Source organism: Numenius arquata, chromosome 11, assembly GCF_964106895.1.
Source record: "Numenius arquata chromosome 11, bNumArq3.hap1.1, whole genome shotgun sequence".
Lineage (NCBI taxonomy): Eukaryota > Metazoa > Chordata > Aves > Charadriiformes > Scolopacidae > Numenius > Numenius arquata.
Window position 1 is genome coordinate 3,007,737 of NC_133586.1, and position 21,448 is coordinate 3,029,184.

The window sequence follows — 21,448 nt, forward strand, 5'->3', positions numbered from 1 at the left end:
TTATTTTCCACTGATGAGCGTACCGGCTGTCACTCTATCTGGGTTGTGGTTTTGAGCACAGAATATAGAAGTTGTTTTTCTATTTCTGCAGATGCTTTTGACAGAGAGTACAAAATGGCCTATGATCGTCTCACAGCCAGTCAAGTGAAGAACACTCATAATTGTGATAGACCACCAAGCACTGGAGTGATGGAATGCAGGAAGATTTTTGGAGAACCGTATCTTTAAAAATGCCTAGATGAAGAGGTGGAATCTGTGATGTGTAGCTGTGTAAAATAACCACTTCAGTCACAAGGAACATCTCAGTCTTCAGTGTTCAAAACCGTGTGTACCAACGTACCGTGGCAGAAGGCCTTGGAAGACTTAGGCCGATCTACAGTTGTGGAAAAGGAGAGAGTGAAAAACGGGCCAAATATTATTTCCCTGTCCCTTGTCCTTTCTGCAAATCAAGGTGTAGAAAGGAAGATTCTAAACAAAATCAGTTGTTTAACTTGGGACAACGTATTACAGATCCCTTCTTAGAAAAAAAATTAAAAAAAAAACCAAAACAAAACCAGGTGGACAGAAACAATGCACTGAAACTAATGTGAGTGAAGTAAATTCTTCAAAATCTATTGTTTACATAGAATATTCATGATGTTATGAAGAGCATTCAAAGTTGTATTATACATATTTTAAATTGTTTATAGTAAGTTGATATTTTTTTAATTTTTTTAAATTACTGGAGTGAATTTTAAATGGACTTGCTGCATAAGCAATACAGTGCTTATTTTTTTGCAGTATACTGCTATTTATAGTAACTTGTCCAGTTACTTTTTGAAGAGTGATTTGTTTTTAAAGCGGAGTAGAAAATGTTAACCTTCACCCAGACAGTGCTCTAGATCCAGGGTTTCTCTCGTGCACACATGGAAAACGTTGTTACCACAGCGGTCGGAAGGCAGGCATGGAAAACTTCTGTACAGCTCTACTAACGAACACACTGATGTCTCTGTGAAACACTTCTGTAGAAATCTCCTCCTCTTCACTCCCTGGTAAAGAGAAAGCACGTGGAAGAGTCCTACAGGTTCTGCGAGGAATCGGTCCATCTCGGCTGGTGGCATTTGTTGACGTGACCTCATCACTGATGTGACACCAAGCAAATGACAGCCTGCAGGAAGCTCTTCATAAAGAACGCTGTGTTCGGAGTCTCGGTGGATGTGTTGGAAACACACTAAATATGACACATACGTAATGCTAATCCAAAGCTTTTAACTAAAGTAGATACAACAAACGCGCTACAGGGAATATATAGGGAGTGTAACTTATTGGGGCATATTGTGCATAGTTAAATGTACTTGGAATGTTTGGTCTCTATTTCACAGGCAAAATAAGATTATTTTTTTTATTTTTTTTTCTGTGAAGAAAAACTCTATGTCAGTCCTTGTGGTGGAGTCATGGCTTTTGACTCATGTTTTCTTGTTCTAGAGATTTTAAAAAAAAAAAAAACCAACGTTCCGTGCTCTCAGTCACCTAGCGGCTCCTCAGCGGAAGGAAGGGTAGAAAATACCAGAAGTCTTGTGTGGAGGTGGGAAAACAGACATTAATTTCTTTAGGGTGTTTGATACAATTCAAACCACAGCTTCGTTTTAAGTAATGTTAATGGGGTTTCCAATTCTAATTTCTTCTGGTTGTTGATAACACTTTTAAATACCCAGCTGTTACATTAGATTTTATATTTTGGTCTGCCTACCAGCAGGTATTTTTTTAAAATCCCTTTAGTTTGCAGGTGTAAAAGTAGAGCAATATTTAGTTAGAAAGGAGATAAACTTTAAAGTTTAAAGTTAAAGCTCACGTTTACTTTATTAAATGAAATAGAGCGAGCCTCTTAGAGGCATAAATGAGAAGTAATGCTGCTATAAAGCTCTATGGAACCTCCTCCCAGACCTCTGGAAAGTAGTAAGAAGATGCTGCCCTAAAGAGAAAGGATTTAAAATTTGTAGAGCTGCAGGTATACGGTGATGATAATTGCAAGATACAGTCTTAGGTAATACCTCCTCTCTAATTCGCTGCTAATTATGTAGCTGACCTTTTTCAAAATATCCCCCCAGCCTGAGGTGGAGCTGGCAATGCTACACTTAACCAACAGTTTTCACATTTCATTTATTTTAACAATTTGTGATACTCTCTTTTGTACTGCCAGGCTTGCAAAGTGTTCCTCGGGTGTGAAATACAGCTACTTTTTTTTTTTCCCCCCCGGCCCGTGGTAAAGAGTATATCGGTGTAGGGTGGATACAGACCCCCTTCATTCTTCTGAACTAGTGTGAGAAACATCAGGTTATTTTTTAACATTCACTGTAAGTAGCGATTGGTGTGCATGTGTGCTCTGCTCTGAACAGTACCTGCACTGTATTTACCCAGGAGAAGCTGCAAACAGTAGTTGCTGTGTATATAAACTCACCCCTGTTTGTGCTGTGTATAAGGTGCTCCTGGCTCCTTGCGGTTCTGTTCCCCGTCTCATTTACCCCTTGGGGCAGCCGCTGTTTTACAGGACCTTCAAGCCATGAAGGAGGGTGAGTGCTTTTTCCAGAGCTGCGCGGTGCGTTAGAGGCGCCGAGCTATGAAGGAGGCTTCGGGAAGCTTCACGTTTCCTAGTTTAGCCCGGCAGAAGCGACTGAGCCCGGTCTCTGACCACCTCCCACGTGCTGGGACGTAACTGCCCCCGGGTGCTGCTGGCGCAGGAACAGACCCAACGCTTGGAGTACGGGGCCCACCCTCTCCGTTCTGCTCCCAGCTTAGCTGTAAGTACTTCCAACGACTTTGCCGCTTCATTCAAATATCACAGTATTATCAGAAAAGCATATACTGTGCCACGGAAAGGATTGTGCATCCCTCGGACAAACGATCTTGCATCTTCAGAGGCACTCCCCAAGCCTTGCTGGGTTTTGTTTTTTTTTTTTCGGGTGTGCTTTTAAATTCCTCTATCATGTGGTAGTTCATCAAATGAAATCGTTATACTTAACATAATCGTTTTATAAAGTCTGTTGCAAGTCAGTCCGCTGTAGAAACAATATAATAAAATGTAGTTGGAGTAGTGATATACTTTAAAGTGGGAAATTTTCCTCATTCCGGTCATAACGTTCAAAACGTAGGTCCCGAGGTGCATAGTTTTTAAGCATCGTACAATTCAGTGTTGAAACAGTTTTCAAATCTCACTGTCCTTTATTAGAAAAGCAATTTGAGTCTATTTTCCAATACCGCAAAGATGGATAAAGAAAAATATTTGAGACATATTTTCAATTTAAAATTTTGTATGAACTGAATTTTCTCTTTTTGTGTACTAAATAATGCTTACGTCAAAAACCTTAAACAAAGGTTTTACGTTTGCAGTGCAATATATATTTTGCTTTACTTATGGTTCCACTGGAATAATTATTGGAGATGGAGATGCTGAAATGTGAATAGAAATTGTGCTGTTTCTCTGACACTGCTCGCTGTTTCCCGTTTGGAGAAGGTTTGCTGTTGGTACAGTTACAGCCTGAGGAATCAGACTTTCACCGGCAAATTAAATGATTTTTATACCCCAAGAAAGAGAAAATTCCTGCATGTAAAATCTTTGTATAACAAATGGGAGATGCAAATAGTAATTAATAGAGAGGGGTATTTCTGGGTATTATCTCACTGGGATTTAAAAATGGTACTTTGTTAGTCTGCAAGCAGCACTTTTTAAATGAATGGTTGTAGATTTGTAAATATGTAATGTTTAAATTTTATTTACCAAAAAGCAGTATGTTGGATGTTTGCTTTGGTTTGTAGTTCCTTTAAAATATGCAAGTCAGTGTTCACAATGTTAAGGGTGGTTTTTTTTTTTTTTTCTGTCTCATCCGAAAAAAAGTTTTACAGTGAGTCAATAAAAAGCTTAAAATCTTTCTGGTTATTTTCATTAACACTTTATTAGATGGATTAGAATGACAGAAATGTCTGCAGCTCTTAACTACGTTGTTTGCTCACGTGAGGCGTTATTAACAATAAACCTGTGGGGTTTGTTGACAGTCCGATGTCAGTGGCATTTTTTCGTAGTGGTTATGTGGAAGTCAGTGCTAACAAGAATAATTAGTGCTGGACACAATAATCCGTAAATTTCAGAGGTTAGTGTCAGGATGAAGACAAAACTTAAGCAATTCAATGTCTTGTTGTGGTTTTTCTGATTCCTGGTGTTAGTTTTTATTAACGGAAATGCGGTGTTCTAATCCCAGATGGCGTTGCAAGATGAGATACGGATTGAAAAGGAGCCATACGGGTACCTTCCAGGATTGCTCTCTGCAACTCTTGCACCCCGTGGTGTTCTGCAGGCAGAAATAATTCTTACTGCTTTGCTTTTTCCTCAAAAAACCTTAGTATTACATTTCCTGCAGTCGTGAGGGGCGGCAAGAAGCGTTGCCCCTGAAGTGCATCTCCTGCTCTGTGCCCGCTTTCCCGGAGGTGTGTTTCCAGTACCAGCTGTGGCTGCTTTATCGTGGGGTTTGCTGAAAGGATGGAAACTGCCTCTGTGTAGGGAAGTCCTGGCAAAGCAGCTGCAGCACAAGCCTCGGGAAGCGCTTGTTGCTCCTATACAGTTTGAGGGAGTTCACTCCCGAGATGTGGGTTTGCACACAATGGTTTGAAGCAGAGTGGTTCTGTAAGGACAGGCCACAGAGGTCTGATTCTGTGCCCACCGAAGTAAAGTCCGTTGATTTCAGTGGGTTTGAGCTGTTTACTAAGTAATTTAGAGTGTGTTTCTGAAAACGTTTCTATAATGAGTAAATATTCGGTGCTGAAAATCAGCTCCATTGGCTTGATGGGATCGGCCATTCTGAAAACTTCAGGCATCTGGATCGTGTCAGCCTTTCCGTGAGTGCCTGAACATGTATGTTATGTGATACTGGTCACCTCGTTATCTGATCTTTTCTGATCCTAAGGAAAAGTAGTAGAGGCTGACACACCACTTGAGATTTATTACTTTTAGTATGTTAAAGATATTTTATTCTCAGTAAATTTGTTATAATTCTGGTTGCTTTTTTTTCAGTAGAACAGTCGCTACCTTAACCCCCTTGCGATGTTGATGTTTGGTTACATACACCTGGAAGTGTCCAAATGTCATACAGATACCGGGCAGGATATTATCTTGTCTTCTAACATCACGCTGATGATCAAAAACACGAAGTAAAGAGCAAACATGGTGAGCCCCAGCAGTTTGTTCATTTTCCATTTGCATACAGCGATTGAGATAATCACAAATAGGAGCATGAGGAAAAGGAGAACAATTGCACAAAACAAACCGTTGCTACTGACTGCGACCGGGCTGAGTCCGTTGAAGACAGAATAAAGGAACCAAGGAACCGGCAAACTGCAAGTAAAGGAAAAAGAATTGAAATAAATGTTTTAAGGCGGTTCATTTTCTGCATCGTAACTGAGCAATTCTTCCAGACTGTGACAGGAAAAAAAAAATACGCATGATTGCTTTCAGTGTAACTCAGCGTGAATCTCAAATGGATGGGGTTTGTGTCAAAAAATGCACTGGGATAGTACTTGCGCTATTATAATGCAATCCAAGGATCTAAAAGTGGTTTTAAAATAGTACCTGTGAATTAAGTGTCTCAGCACGTTCTGATAAAGAAGGAAGTCCTGATGCTTCATGGATGAGAGGTGCAGGCACAGGTACTGAGCCTGGACTGATGTCTTTGATGTTGGCCAAAGGTTTGCTGTGGTTTTGTCTTGAAAAACCAGTAATTTTCTGTTGATTCCGAATTAACTGAAGATTGCGGTGCTTCTGTTTTGAGCTACGTACCATTATTTTAAGCTGCGGAACCATGACCTGAACTGTGCAACTTAATGGTCACTCTGCTGCGCTAAGATATAAAAAAAATCTGTCTTTCCTCACTAGCTGAGATTTAAAAACAAAACAACAACAAAAAACAACCCAAACCCCAGTAACTGGTTGTCCAACTACAATGAAATGAAGAGCCTGTTTAGAATAAACCCCGGCTAGTTTGTATTTCAGAAGAAATGCGTCTTTTAGCATTGAACTCATACTCACCCAACAGTGATATCGAAGATATTGCTGCCCACGGAACTGGAGACGGCCATGTCCCCTAAGCCTTTCCGGGCCACGATGACACTGGTGATGAGGTCAGGGATTGAAGTTCCTGCTGCCAGAATGGTTAACCCCATAATTTCCTCTGATATCCCAATTGTTTCACCAACCTAATAAATACAAAGAAAGTGGGGTAGGGCTGTGAGTTTTGGAACGTGGAATTTTATTGCTCTGTACAGTCTTTTATGTTTCGAGGCTTATTTGAGTTAAAATATTTTAATGCCCTTAAACGTGGCAGCATTTTTGCTGTTTTGTAGGATAAAACGTTAAATTTCATAGTGTAAATCGATCTCGGATGTGCTCTGCAGCGTAGGGCACCCCAGCACAGTGTTGCCAAGCAAGGTCAAGTCGGTCACAGCGCAGCTCTTGTGTCCCAAGTTCACCTCTTCTGGACGGCTTCCACCTCTCCCTCTCCAACTCTAACATCAGCTCTGCGTTATCCGAGAGCTTTGGGAAATGACAGCCTTTGGATTTATGGCTCGATCAGCTGCACTGTGAGTGTGCAATACATCACCAAATACAAATTGCGGGTCTGATTCTCCAAGATGCAGGTATTATTTCCCAGAATACCGGGTTGAAGATTAAGGCGAAGGGGGTTGAGATCATTGAGCAGCTTCCAGAATCGGAACCTGTATTTTCCTAGAATTTTAATTAGGTAAGGGGTAATTACGTTCTGCACAGAAGCATTCATCAATGAAAAGGCGGTATTAAGATAAATCTTGATGGCACTTTTCCTTTCACTGATGCACAAATTCCCTCGGAAGCTCTTGAAAAAGAATGACTGTTTGTCAAATGGAAAAGAATGAAATTGAAAATTCCCTTTTGGGTTCTAACAAAACAAAGTTTCTGCTGTTTTGATGGATGAGCGCAGCTGTAACTCATCCGATAAAACGTCACAGTGACACTTCCCTCTCTCTCTTCATCTACTTCTTCTGGAACAGTCTTATTGGCAGAGAGAAAAGAAACCCCTCACCTGGTGAGCCCACCACACCATGAGGTAAGAGAATACAGCAATCCAGATGATGGAGCCGAAAAATGTGATGACAAAGAATTTCTTGGAGTCCTGTTAAAAGCAAGTTTGGAAAGAAAAACATGGAGAAGTTTCAGGAAAGTTAACAACCCCCAGTGAAAGTTATTCACCTGAAACACTTCACTGCAATCAATTGCTTTAACATGGACCCTGCTCTCTCTAATTGTATTTGGTTTTTGTCAGCTCGATTAGATGACCGATAGTTTCCCGTCTTCTGTGGCTTATTAAATTTAGTCTCTGGAACTCTTTTATGCTGCAGCTGGGGCTCCTGTCCCACCCCCTGCAGCATTAACAGCACTTCAAGTATGCAAAGACTCGAGACGTGGAAAAATAGAAGTGGGGACTCTTGCCGAGAGGAAATCTATAGTTCAGTTAACGAACCCAGTAGCAGAAGGAAGATAGATTCTTACCGGGTTTCTAACGTCGGGCATCGTGCTCCAGAGAGGGAAGACAATGGGGAAGAGGAAGAGGTAAATCGCTTGTTTTTTCCTGGTTTCTGGCCATTCAAGCGATAACGGCTCATCGTTTTCATCATCATCTGTGCTGTCATCATCACTGTCTTCCTCGCTCCCAGAGCTGCTGTCTTCTGAGGTGTTGCTGTCTGAGGAGGGCTGTAGATCAGGAAAAAAAGGGGGGGGAAAGCACCAGTATGTTTTCAAACTAAGAAGGAGCTGGGCAGCATTTATTCCCCAGGGCCTTGCCTTGGCAGAGGTCACGGTTGTAACGGGGCTGAGGGCAGCTACAGCCCACATCCTGCTGCTGCGGGGCAAAACCCAGGCATACCCCACACCCCACCTCAGCACCTGTGTGTTACGTCAACTAATTTCTATCGGTTAAATAGAACCAATTTTTAGATGGGGTTTTGACACAAATGAAACATTTACTGTCTGTCCTTGAAAAACCTTTCCTCATCAGAAAAGCAAATTACATCAACTGAAAGGATTCAGGAGAGAAAACAGAACTGTACACTGGCGAGCAGCAGAGAGACAGGTACTCGTATCTTATGTCGGAGTCACCCTCTGACCTCAGAAGAGTCATTGGAGGAGAAAATACTGCCCAATATAACACTTGGTGTTATGTTTTGGATCTGGTTAGTGTTTGTAAGCAGAAATGTTTCAGCTAACGCCTTAATGGATCTCACCCCCCCACACACGGCCTATGCACAGTTGGCAGTTACGGGAAATGGGTTGGGTCCTATCCTGAAAGCTCTGGAGAGGGAAGAAGGAAAGTCCATGAGAAGCTTGATCTGGACTTATTGCCTTATCATTATTTAAATACCTGCCCATCCTGCGGTGTGTTTGCCTTCTGTTTGTCTTTGCTGGGTTCAGAGTCACTGGCAGGAGTTACCTGGACGCTGCTTGGTGCCTTCTTTTCCTCTTCTGCTAAAAGTGGTAAGAAGGAATATTGGTTTCAGTCATCTTAGCGGCAGGCGGTCATCTTCCTCTCAAGCAGCAGGGAGGCTTGATCTTCCTACAAGAATATGTGGCGTTTCATGTTGAACCCCGTCTGATGGCTTTTCTGTTTGTCCCCTCTGTCTTCTGTGGACTGTGATTAGTAAAAGCTGGGCAGAATCCAGCCCACCTGGCACAGAGTGATACCTTGGTGCTCCTACGACCTTCTGTCTGAAACTGCTGCAAGAGGCACATGGGTAACAACAGGGAAATGCTAATTATCTGATCTACAACTGATGAGTGTTTCTTGGTTTCAGTCTGGATTCAGAAGATCATATTAAAGCCATCCTTAAAAGCCAGAAAGGATGTAAAGCTTTGCTATCCCTTTTTTTTTTTTTTTTTCTAGCGGAGCACGGCATTCTCCAGGGAACTGAGATTCTTCGAGGCTTCTGAGAAATGACTGTTATGTGCTGCCAGACTTTAATCCCTAATCGTTTGGGAGGTGTTCAAATGCAAATAGAAGAGTGCTGACACCTACAAGGAAATAACTGCAATGTCCTCTCCGCTGTCCCTGTGTCAACCTGCATAGCCAAGAGGAACGTGGAAACTTCCATGCAGAATGGTGTGGGAATGTGGGTGATGCAGAGCAGAGGCGAGAGGGGGCGCCTGGAGTTCTGCCCGGGCACAGCACGGACCCTTTCCAGGCTGCTGCCGTTGAGGTTAAGGGATCCCCATCACACAGTTGAGCCTGGCACTTCAGTAGGATCATGTTATCCCATGAATTGTACTGGGACGGGGCACTGTAAGGTGTCTTATCCTGAACTGGGTAAGCTGGTCCGGTACGGAGCCTCACAACCGCACTAGGGAGCAAGTCCAGAGGGGAGATTTTCCGAAATGTATGTTTTCAGTGAGCGCTATTTGGGATTTCTGAAACCAGGCCTTAAGAAAGTTCACGTGAGATCCTTTCAGCCCAAAGTGGGAGACAGAGCGATAGTGCTTTGGGCATGTTCACAGCTCTATTGAGGCACCAACCAAGCTTGTGGAACATGTCATGGGGTGAAAATCAGTGGAGTCAACGTGTTGATAACCCACATCAAGAATTTACTTGTTTGTTAAACAGTATTTTCCTCAAGTTTGGCCTCATTCACACAGGTGAGGCTCAGTGTTGTGAGGTACCCGGGTGACTGTTGTGCTGCAGGGGGGTGCTTCTGGAGGTGGGACCTTCCACCCAAACATTTGCTTGGTTTTCAGAATCTCTAGCCTGACTGACAGCACAGCCCTGTGTGGTGGCACAGGCTGCTGCCTCTGAACCAGCTCAGAAAGCCTGCGCATCAGTGGCGACACGGGAAAACTATTAAAAGGGAGGATGCACAGACCCTTAGAATTGTTATAGACTAAGTCAGTGCAGCTCTTCTCTGCAGAGGAATCTTTCGTGCTCTTCTGCAAATGTGCCAAGTTTCCAAGCTAAAATGAAGGTGCTTTGTTTTAACCGATACCTCATTTGCAGGGTCTGCCAAAGGTGCAGTACAGCAGCGCCCGACCGCTGTCTGTAATGACCTTCCCGTGGCAATTTGCGCTACATCCTTGAGGCACTTTCTGTTTGGATGCTCTCACCGACCACTCCTGGACTCCTCCGGGGATGGCTTTTATTGCCCACCGTTGGAGCATATTGATTGATTTCTGCTGTGTTATTAGAGCAGCCATCTGTGACCAGTAATGACGGGAAATGTGTGTGAGACCGCAGTGTTTCTTTGGCAGCCCTTGGGTGCCGAGCGCTGGGAGGGTGAGGGGGTCGCAGCGCAAAACGAAGCAAACTCTTCTTGCACTCACCGTCTGGTTTTGATCCTTGTCCAGCCAGAGTCTCCGCTTTGGCCTTGGCGATGTTGCTCAGGATGTCAACCCTGTCTTTAAATCTTGCTGTGGATGAGGAGGAGACATTTGTCATCAGCTTCACAAAACTCCCCTTTACCTGCCTCCCCCCAACTCACGCACACTCTCCCCCCTTCCTCTTGCACGGATTGCAGTCGGCACCCACTTGGGAGTTGTCTTTTTGGCTGGGGCCCTAGGTTTTGGCTGCGGTTGGTTGATCATAGCGGTTATATTGAAATGCTTGGGACCACGGCAATTCTGCCAGCAGTTTGACATGTAACCAATACTTTCATATTTAAAAGAGGAGGTAGAGGGAAGAGAAATCCTTTCTAGACATTCCATACAGAGGACGTCTGTGCTTCCTAGGAAGCAAATGCAGAAAGAACAGAGGAGGGGGTTTGATGCAATATCGTTTTGTTCCCAAAAGACTGCTGGGTTTTTTTCAGGCTAGGTTATGTCCAAGCTAAAAATGATGCCTGCCTTCTGCCGTGTGACTGCTGAAGAGGCTTTACTGTGCTGCTTGCGGCCTGGTGACCTGATGGTAAGGCAAAATAAAAAACTTTTACATTCCAGTTATCTGGAAAATTATTTCCCTAAGTATATGTGAGTGTCTCCTCTACTGGAGTTGATCTAAATTCCTGGTATCCAGATTTAACATGGTCCAGGCTACCCAAGAGGTCACCTTCACCAGTGCAGCGTCCAGTACTGTATTCCTGGGACTGCTGAGGACTTCTTCCACCGTAAACCACGCACTGCTCAGCTCAGCTGCTTTACTGGTGTTTTACAGGGAACTGTGAAACTCCGTCTCTCCACTGTTAGATGTTGTGCTCAAATATCTTAACTCCTGCTCTCGTTGAAAGTGAGCAAGTCATCAACTCAAAAGCCTCGTTTTGCTCTAATCTATATCCTCTGTTGAGGTCCCTACCCAGTGACTGAGCTGAGGGTCACAGGGTTTGCGTGTGGACAGGAGCCACAAGAAACGGGCTGTGCTACGCTTGGCTTGTGTGCGGGCCTGTAAATTAATTTCCTCTGACAGTTTTATCACACTGATTTAATCTACTGTACTGTTGACTGTGCAACCAGAACGTGTTCTTGTCATTTGCCTCAAGGGCAGGGCCCTGCCACTTTATCCATCGCCGTGATTCCGAGTTAATAGAAATAGCAGGTCCGAGGCCCTGAGCTGTGCGGGTAGAGCTGCCGTTCTGAGCTGAACCTCCTCAAAATCAGTGGATTCTGGTCTAAAAAGCCTGACTTTCCCGTGCTCCTCATCAATACTGAAGCCTGCCAGAGGGGATGTGAAGCACTTTGCTTCCTTCCCCCTCTGCTGATGCTACGCACAAGTGTACCCATCGGTGCAGGGCAACCAAGAGGTGACCTTTGGCTCCCAGTCTCCTCTGACCCCTGGGCAGCGCATCTTTCTGTTCGGCTTTCCCCAGAAGCTGTTGCAAAAGCTTCTGTCAGCAGGGTCAGGGCGGTCAGGCTCAGCCCGAAAGAGATTATATAAATTCAGGCTCCTGGTGTCCTGCCCTCACCCAAGCTCCAGGCTCTGAGCATCCCTCTCCCTCAGGATAAACAGATTAGGTCCAGGCCGCTATCCGGGTCTCATGAGATCAGCCTCGTTTGAAAAGGTGTTAATTCCCCTGACACACATCTCACGCAGGAAGGGCTGAGGTTGGAGGAAGGGTTGGCTATAAGCCGGCCAGATCTGCAGGTCAGCACGGGGAGGAAGGATATCTGTCAGCCCAGTCCTTGCTAGTGCTGGGGATTAGCTGGGCAGGGCACTGCTGGTGTCCCCAGCTCTCTGAGGTCTGTGGTCCCCCTGGGGCGTTCTTGGCTGGTAACTCCGTCCCCTGCTCTGAGAGCCCATCACAGGGGACACACCTGCGCCCAGGGGCCCTGAGATGCTCTTCAGGAAGATTCCTGTCCCATGGATTGATAGCATCCAAGGCTGGACTTATGGTGGCAGCGGAGCTTCTACCTTGAGTTTAGTTCTTATATTTAATTAATTCTGTGCCTCTCATATTTAAACTAACAGGACTAATTTACAGCATGAACAGCAGGAAGGATTTTTTCTTTAAAATTTGGCATTGGAGATTCTGCTGTCTAAAAGTGGAAGTAAAAAAAAAATAATCTCATGATTCTTTTTGCTCCTTTGTATCACGATTCTCTTAAAACGAGTGATTGGATGCTAATGAAGCACAGAGAAACTGTAGCCGCCTTCAGTCTTCTAGCTCAACTCAAGCCTGCAACGCTGCCTGCTGCTTTATTCTGGTCTAATTTCCAAAATCATTAGCTCGTTAACTGGGGCACGCTGAGAGTAGACAGCTCTGATAACCGCGCTGCTGGAGCCTTTTTCTTCATTCAGCAGTAAAAGCAGGCTTCTGTCTTCTTCCCTGTATGACTAGAGTTTAAAGAATAATTCGATGGTAAGACTGGAGGTTCAAAAATGAGAGGGTTCCTCAGACTCTCCAAAATCCCTGTTCCCTTTAATTTCCCTCTGGTGTCTAGCTGCAAAATCTTGAAAAGTTCTCAAGCTCTGCTTCTACACATTTTCAGAGAAAGTGGGGAAAACCCAAAGGTGCTAGAAATTCCCTATTTAAAAATAAGAAAGGCACTTTGAAAATAAAAGCTTCTATCAAAACTGTACTTCAAGATGCAATGTAAATGTTAGAACTTCTAAAGTAAAATGCCTGTTCTTCTGTAGACAAAGATTTAAATAATGATCCCTTCCTAATACAAAAAGAAAAAAACCCAAAAATTCTGAACTTAATCCACCATTCAAACGAGAAATTTTGATTCACACAAGGCGTGTTGCATTAGGAACAGTGAAAAAAAATTTGTATTTCAAACTTTTACCTTGTTTCTAAGACCTCTGCCTCTGGAAGTCGTGCTTGGAGGCCCAGTGCTGGCAGGTTTTTTACTCTTGCTGCCCTGAAACTGCTTCTGTGCTGCCCAAATAAAACGCAACTGCAACGTAAGGAAGGAAACCCTACAGAGACTCTAATTTCAGCAGGTTAAGCTGGAACTGCTGAGCAATAGTTGGCAAGTGTTTCTTTTGTGGAGTGTTCTTTACCACGGCCTCTAAGTGCTGATGCTGCAGGCATTGGCGAGAAGGAACAAAGACCCTTGGGGGAAGATAAATTGCTTTGGGATCATCTTTTATGTTGCAGCTTAATTACAGAAATGTGTCCGGTACGGGAAGGGCTTTGTGGGTGATTGGTGGGAAACAGGCACCCAGCTGCGCTGACGGTACCAAAGGGCTGCAGTACCATCAGCACAAAGGCTGAGCTTGCAGTCCTGATGGGCCGTTCGGGTTCAAATCCTTTTTCAGAGTCATCCTGGGGAAGTCATTTCACCTTTTTGGCCAAGATCCTCAAAGCACTTAGGTTTCTCAGCCTATTCATAAGTGATTCCTTTTCTCCAGACTCCTTTTTCTTTAGGTATGAATCTATCAGGGTAACGAGTGTCTCCTACTGGACACACAGCACAAGGGACACTGGCTCCCTGATTTTGAGTGCTGTGCTGTTGTAATATCAGTAAATTTCTTTACTGTTACCTTTTCTAAGGAGCTGTATCTGCTCTGGCAGCGCTGAGTGGAACAGGCATGTACGTGGGGCAGAGGTGTTGCCCTTAACTCAGGGGCATCGTCATAACAAAGGGTTTAAGAAACAACAACCTTTTGGGAAGAGTGTGGCCCAGCCTCGCGCAGTCCCCGTTGTGAGTATCAGAATTAAGTAGCTATGGCCACACTCCCATCTAGTGGCTGAGAGCCGCACGCTGAGACAGTGACCCAAAGGCTGCCTGGCTGCAATGAGAGGGGAAGTTGTCTTTCAGAGAAGATCCAAACTGCCCCCTCCCTGCCCCAGTCTCGTTTATTCAATATTCATAAATCGTGCTAATACCGGCCTCTTTAGCAAGGCCAGGGGCTCACAGCTGCGTTGAAACCCCCCGGCAGTGTATTCTGGGCTGAGCTGGCTGGGGCAGCACTGGAGCGCTCTCTTTGGCCTGGGTTGGCATCCTCAGGCCAACTTCTACTGAGGTCCCAGGGTTTCACCAAACAGAGGACACCAGCCTGGACCCAAAGCGTGTGCTGGCCCGGGGTGGGCAGATGCTGCACAAAGACATTTAGAGGTGCAGGAAGGATGAGAATGTGCTGGAGGGTCTCTGAGTGGCAGCAATCCCTCAGGTCCAGCACTTTCTGATGCTAAAGGCAACGGCATGTCCTCTAGTAAGATTTTGGTTTTACCCTCGTGCTGTTGATACTGTGTTTCAGGGGCGACAGGAGGCAAGGGCAGTCCAGCAAACCCTGAAGAGTCGGGCTCTTGTTTGGCTACTCTCAGTAATATCACGGGTGTCTTCACTAAAATCTATCAAAGCGGACACTTCCCTGTCTTGCTGTCCTTATCAAGCCTCCTTTGTTCCCTCAATCGCTCTGTGCAGCTGGGATTTTGATCTGGAGAGTCCTTTTAGTAACCTCTGTGATAGACACGAGAGGTGTTGATCTGCTTAGCTTCAATCTCTCTTTGAATGGACAACAGATAATCTCTTTAGAACAAGTAGGACAGTGGAGGGGCGATGCATGCACTGAGGTAGGAAAGAAAAGCTAAAAAAGGTCCTTTTTTAACATGCTTCACCATTTCTTGGAAAATGAACCTCCGCACTGTGTTTGGATTAAGTTGATACAAAGCAGCACGTTAAAAGTTTGTGTACAAAGACCCTGGGTCTGGCTGAAGAGTGGCTTCTCTGCACCCTGGGCACTATAAAAGATGTCTTAGTCCTGAGCTGACCAGCCCTCGGCCCTGGGGAGTTGGCCCACTGCCTGCAAAGCGCCGTGGGTACAGTTTACCTCGGCAGCGATGATACTGCAGTGCTGCAGGTGGGCTTCTAGAGCTGCTCAGTGTTGGTCTAAATCACATACCGATTGGCTTAACCATCACAATTGGAAGCCGCTGGGTGTTTCAGATCCCAGCTGGGATTTTAACCACTGTCAAAATTATAATTCTTCAAAGGTTTTAACTTCTTTTTCTTCAGGTCTATGCCTTGTGAGGGGCTGTGTGCACAGCTGGGGAGGTGTATGGGTAATGAGCTCTCCCCGGGTTCATTTTCCCATTGTAAACGAGACTGAAAGGTTGCGCAGTTCTTTCTCAAAAATGTAGTCAGCATTGAATGCTGCTGTTGAAGGCCAGGGTTGAGATCTCAGCTAAGAAGAGGAAGGATGATGTGACGTGCTATGAGATGGAGGAAGCCTGTAACTCATGTTTGCTACGCCTGCTGTCAGAGGGACAGCAGAAGATCATGGAAGCATAGAATGGTTTGGATTGGAAGGGACAGAATCAGAGAATGACAGAATGATATGGGGTTGGAAGGGACCTCTGGAGATCATCTAGTCCAACCCCTTGCCAAAGCAGGGTAACACAGAGCAAGTTGCACAGGAACGTGTCCAGGCAGGTTTTGAATGTCTCCAGAGATGGAGACTCCACCACCTCTCTGGGCAGCCTCTTCCAGGGCTCTGCCACCCTCACAGGAAAGAAGTTCCTCCTCATGGACCTTAATTAAAGATTATCTAGTTCCAATTCCCCTGCCCTGGGCAGGGACACCTTCCACTAGACCAGGTTGCTCAAAGCCCCATCCAGCCTGGCCTTGAACACCTCCAGAGATGGGGCATCCACAGCTTCTCTGGACAACCTGTTTCAGTGCCTCACCACCCTAATGGGGGACTGCAGTGACCGCCACTGCTTGGAGGGACTGCGGCAACAAGACCTGCACCACATCCCTCCGCCAGCAGCAGCTGCCACCACAGCAGTAACCGGTTTGGCCCAGGCAAAGTAGATACGGCAGAGCTGAAATGTGAAGTGTTTGTCCTGGCTAGCCCCAGGATCAGAAGGGGTATGTCCCACCACTGCAGAGCTCCCCCCACCTGACATTATCTGTGACACTCAAAAGCTGCATTTCAAGGTGAGTTGCTGATCCCCAACCCCCTGACGTACAAAGGCTCCATTCCCAGTTAAACTGCCCCGCGATCCAGGCTGCAAACCCAAGTCCCTCGGATGTGGAGCATTCACTCACCTTCTCCCAGGGGGTCCAGGGTGTGGATCATGAGTTGGAAGATGGTGCTGCGCATTTGAGAGTTGTGTAGGGAGGCTGAACTGCTGCCTCGCTGTAAGGCTGATCCCGGCTATGGAAAGGTACAATGCAGCAGTCAATAGCAGTTTCCTCCTCAAAACATCTCCACTGTTGGTTCACCTCTGCCCTGAGGATGCATTTACATGGAGGCTGATCTCCCCAACCCAAGGAGCAGCCTCAGCACGGATTTTAAACAGCCTTTTCGTTCAAATTCACAGGATGGCTGTCAGTACTGACTGTTCAAAGCAAGAGACGTGCTCTTGAGATGACAGGTCAACCCATCCTTAGATAAATGCAATGGGCTTGCACAGACTCAGCATCAACACAATGTTGTTATAAATTATAATAATCAAAGCATGCAGTGCTTTTAGTTATAAACTTATGACTAGATTTATATGCTGCTACAAGGTAATGCTACAGTAATGTCAGGTGTCCTGACTTAAACTTGAAAGCTCTGGTGCTCTGTTCTTACAGTCAACTCCAGAGTACTAATGAGCTTTTGACTGAACATTAATTAGAACAGGTAGGTTAAGCACGTAGAGGAAAAAGTAGGATCCGCATGAGGAATCATAGGATCATAGAATTATCTAGCTTGGAAAAGACCCTTGGGATCATCGAGTCCAACCATCTACCCTACTCTACAAAGTTCTCCCCTACACCATATCCCCCAACACCACATCTAAGCGACTCTTAAACTCATCCAAGGATGGCGACTCAACCCCCTCCCTGGGCAGCCCGTTCCAGTGTCTGATCACTCTTACTGTGAAGAATTTCTTCCTAATGTCCAGTCTAAACCTACCCTGTTGCAGCTTGAAGCCATTCCCTCTTGTTCTATCGCTATTTGCTTGTGAGAAGAGACCAGCACCAACCTCTCTACAATGTCCTTTCAAGTAGTTATAGAGAGTGATGAGGTCTCCCCTCAGCCTCCTCTTCCTCAAACTGAACAGTCCCAGCTCCCTCAATTGTTTGTCGTACGATTTATTCTCCAGGCCCTTCACCAGCTTCGTTGCCCTCCTCTGTACCCGCTCCAGCACCTCGATATCTCTCTTGGATTGAGGTGCCCAAAACTGGACACAATACTCCAGGTGTGGCCTCACCAGTGCTGAGTACAGGGGGACAATCACCTCCCTGCTTCTGCTGGTCACGCTATTTCTAATACAAGCCAGGATGCCACTGGCTTTCTTGGCCACCTGGGCACACTGCCGGCTCATATTCAGCTGCTTGTCAATTAGAACCCCCAAGTCCTTTTCCGCCAGGCAGCTTTCCAGCCACACTTCCCCAAGCCTGTACCCATGCATGGGGTTGTTGTGGCCCAAGTGCAGGACCTGGCACTTGGTCTTGTTGAAGCTCATACCATTAATGTTGGCCCATCGATCCAACCTATCTAAGTCTCTCTGTAGAGCCTCCCTGTCCTCATGCGGATCAACACTCCCGCTTAACTTGGTGTCATCTGTGAATTTACAGATGATACACTCTATGTCATTATCAAGATCATCAATGAAGGTGTTAAACAGGAAGTTAACACCTGTATGTGCATATGCAGCCCCTACATCAGATAGGCCTCTCTGTGCAATGGCTGGCCAAAGGGTCACCAGTTTAACCAGGAGCAGAGGAACCAGCTCTCCAGTGTTCGCTACAGGGAAGGACAGACCCTACCAGCCTCTGCTGTGGGAGCCCCGGGGGAAAACTGGCCATGAAACCAGGTAAGAAAAGTCATGCTCTGAATTTCTATGTGCCTGTTTAAAGCATAGAATGACTAGCACTCTGCCAGGCAAATCCACTTGGGAAGCCTGAAGTGTCTCTTAATTTTTATAAAAATGCCTTTGAGGACACAACTCAGCCAGGTGTCCTCTTAAGTAAGCTGTAGATATCGTGCCAAGCACGGCTGGTTCTTTGCACAAATTAGGATTTGGCCCAGGTTTCTTGACACAGAAGTTCACACCTTTATTCATGACCTGACATGGGGAGGGGTTCAAAATGCAATGACTTCAGATCTCTGTAAAGTTGCTTGGACCTACCTGCAGCCTCCTCCCATCTGCTGGCTTCTTTGTTCCATCATCCGCAACTGCCCCACTGCTTTTCTGTGTGCAAGCAAGAACAAAAACGATTGAACACTACTATGGCTTCACCTGCTTTGTCACGATATAACGATAGCTCTTCAGGTCAGTGTCTGTGAGGAAGTGAGACATCTATTACAAATTACATCTATTATGCATGGATGGTACTGAAAGAGGCAAAGCCACCTGCTCTCCTTAAAACCCTATGGCTTCCAAGAAAAACAGGGTTCTACCTACAGCTCCTCTGTGAGGATGCAGGTACCTGGAGATGGACTGAACTGGCCTCTACCATCTGAATTCTGTAGGTATAGGCAGCCCCAGACTTTATCCCCAAACACCTGTATCCTTACTCATTTTCCAGCAGAGGCAGAGTGAAGGTGCAATGGGCTATTTTTTTTCCAGCCATCAGCATTACTTTCCGTACAGGTAATTTATTTTTCCAGCAGCCCTCTGTCATACACTAGTGAAAGTTCTCTGTAAACTTAAAGTGGAGGGTTTTTTCTCCTTCAGTCTGAAGGGGTGGATTCAATTTGCGCTGATTGGTGATGCCCACAGCGATGTATGTGTTACAAGCTGCAGCATCTTGCACATGAATCCCACTGGAATCTAACACATGAGCTTTCAGGACTCCCAGCCTCAAGCCCTGGCTGAAAGACAGACCAGGAGGAGGAAAGAAAAGCATTTTCTCGATTCTGCACCACTTCAACTATCCTCATCCCTCCTCCTTTCTTACCTTATATTATGCAAAGGGAGTGCCGAGACCAGGAGGGGCAAAGCATGCTTAAATGCCAGTGACACGCATCTGACTAGTAAAGTGTGCCAAAGCCAGAGGACAACTTGAAATCTAGCGGTCTCTGCCCAACAGTTGGCAGGTCAAGAGGCCAAAGAGGAGAGCTGGGGAGGGACAGAGGAGGGAGAAGTGGGCAGGCACGCTCAAGAAGACAAAGTCCCAAGTGTTCTGGAGGGCGCGTCCTGCAGATCTGCCAATCTGAAAGGGTAACTGCCTCTGGGGACAACTTCAAACACCGCCTTTGAGTAAGCAGTGAACTCTTGCTTCAAAAGACAGTGAGTGAAGGTCCCTGGTCTCAGATCTGGAGGGTGTAGTTACAACCTGCCTGAGCGCCGGTGGCATACGGAATTGTGTCTCTGAGCACACATAGCTGTGGCCAGCGCATGGAAGCAGGATTTGGGGGCATTTCAACCCTGTTGCCAAACGCTGCCTGGGAGAGCTGGCAATGGTTGCTAAAGGCTGCCACATCCCCTTCTGTGCCGCAGATCGGGTAACAAGTGACACCACCCATGTCCCAGCAACACACCCCACTTCAGAATGGGAAAAGAGAATTTCTGCCAATACCTCTCATCTATAAGAGGCTTAGAAAGCACCTCTTACCAGAAGCCTTTTTTCCTCTATTTGACACAGAATTGGCCAATCATGTTCCCAGACCAATAATGTGTTCCTGTAAGTGTTTTTTTGTTTTTTTTTTTAAACTCCTTTACAACAACCGAGTGAGCAAAATCCCAGGCATGTCTTTGAAAGTAGATAAGTGACCGCAACTGGTATCTTTTGTAATTGCAAGGGTAGAACTCCCTCTTAGTGGTGGTCTCTAATTTCTTAGAATCTCTACTATCCAGATGGCATTTCCCTCATTTTATAACCATAATTATTGACCAGTACCTGTATTCTGAGGTTTTGTTTGAACATGCACTTTGTGAAGGAGATGCAGTTTGTTTCTTTGTGGTTTACGCTAGAAGGAACGATTTCCAACTTGCCCTCTGAACAATAAGGACACCAACCTTCCGTATATGCTCTGCTGATGCTGCCTGCACAGCATGTAGCTTCTTGTTCAGCTCCTGCTTCACCCATTGCTCTAGGTACACGTTCTGTTTCATAGTGAATACATATGTGGCATAGGCAGTCAGTAAAAGGAGGCTTTCCCACCAATCAATGACACTGTCTAGGAAAAACAGGATGAGCATCAGTAAGTCTACAATGTAGAAGGAGATGTCTCTAAATAAGGGCCACCATGTCAGGTGGAGTATCTCCCTTGAGAAGAGGGCACAGGTGCCAATGACAAAGAGGATATTAAACACCGCTGAGCCCACAATGGTACCGATGCCCACATTGCTGTGTGAGATGAAGACACCTATGAGGGAGGTGAAGAGTTCTGGTGCTGATCCACCTGCTGCCATGAAGGTGGCTCCAGCCACATCTTCAGAGATCTGCAACTTCTCTGTGATCACTCCCAAAGCAGGGACAAAATACTCATCACACACTATGGCCAAGGCCACAAATACATACATCATGCCAAAGATGTGAAGTACAACCCACCCTTGCCTGCGTTCTTCCACACTGAATAGGTCCTGGGGATATTCTCCTTTGGACTCGTGTGGTCGCTTTTCATCTGGGTAGATTTCACTGATGTTTTCTCGCTGTGGTGTCGTAGCCACTGATGTAGTGATGGGCACAGTTGGCTCAGGATCCACATATACACAGTGCCTTATTTTGGGTGCTGCTGTGACATTGCCTGTTACGGCAGTCTTGTTGCTGGAGAGGTCCCTGGAGGTGACTTTCCCAGGGTCCGTGGGTGGCGGTGCCGTGTGTGGTGCTGGAAGGGCAGAGGGGCTGAACTGGAGCTGATAGAGAGAGAGGACCAAGACTATGGCAAGCAAGAAAAAGATTCGGTTCCGTTGTAGCCGCCTCCTCCGTGGTAAATGCATTTCCTAAAGGTTCAAAAATCAGGGCTGCGTCCAGAAGCCACTGAAGACTTCTCTTGATCAGCAGTTTGCACTTACATCCACCATTGGAGTTTCGAGCTGATCTTAAGCATCAGGAGTGAAACTGCATGACACAAAGTGTAGAATCCTGCAA

General features: G+C 45.7%; 2 protein-coding genes across 2 annotated transcripts in view; one reads left to right on the forward strand and one right to left on the reverse strand.

Moving 5' to 3' along the window:
• DENND4A (DENN domain containing 4A) overlaps positions 1–3,900 on the forward strand; it is a 41,042-nt gene extending 37,142 nt beyond the window's left edge. The window contains exon 30 of the mRNA XM_074156264.1: positions 92–3,900. Within this exon, the coding sequence (XP_074012365.1) occupies positions 92–228 (137 nt within the window). The 3' untranslated portion in view covers positions 229–3,900. The remainder of the gene's footprint in view (positions 1–91) is intronic.
• Positions 3,901–5,112: 1,212 nt separating this feature from the next.
• Positions 5,113–21,297, reverse strand: SLC24A1 (solute carrier family 24 member 1). The gene is made up of 9 exons (XM_074156104.1): positions 20,374–21,297; positions 18,541–18,603; positions 16,466–16,574; positions 10,361–10,447; positions 8,418–8,521; positions 7,550–7,750; positions 7,083–7,172; positions 6,053–6,219; positions 5,113–5,362 (listed from the first exon to the last, which is right to left on the reverse strand). The coding sequence occupies exons 1-9, from the start codon at positions 21,295–21,297 to the stop codon at positions 5,113–5,115; spliced, it is 1,995 nt and encodes a 664-aa protein (XP_074012205.1).
• Between the last annotated feature and the right edge of the window lie 151 nt (positions 21,298–21,448).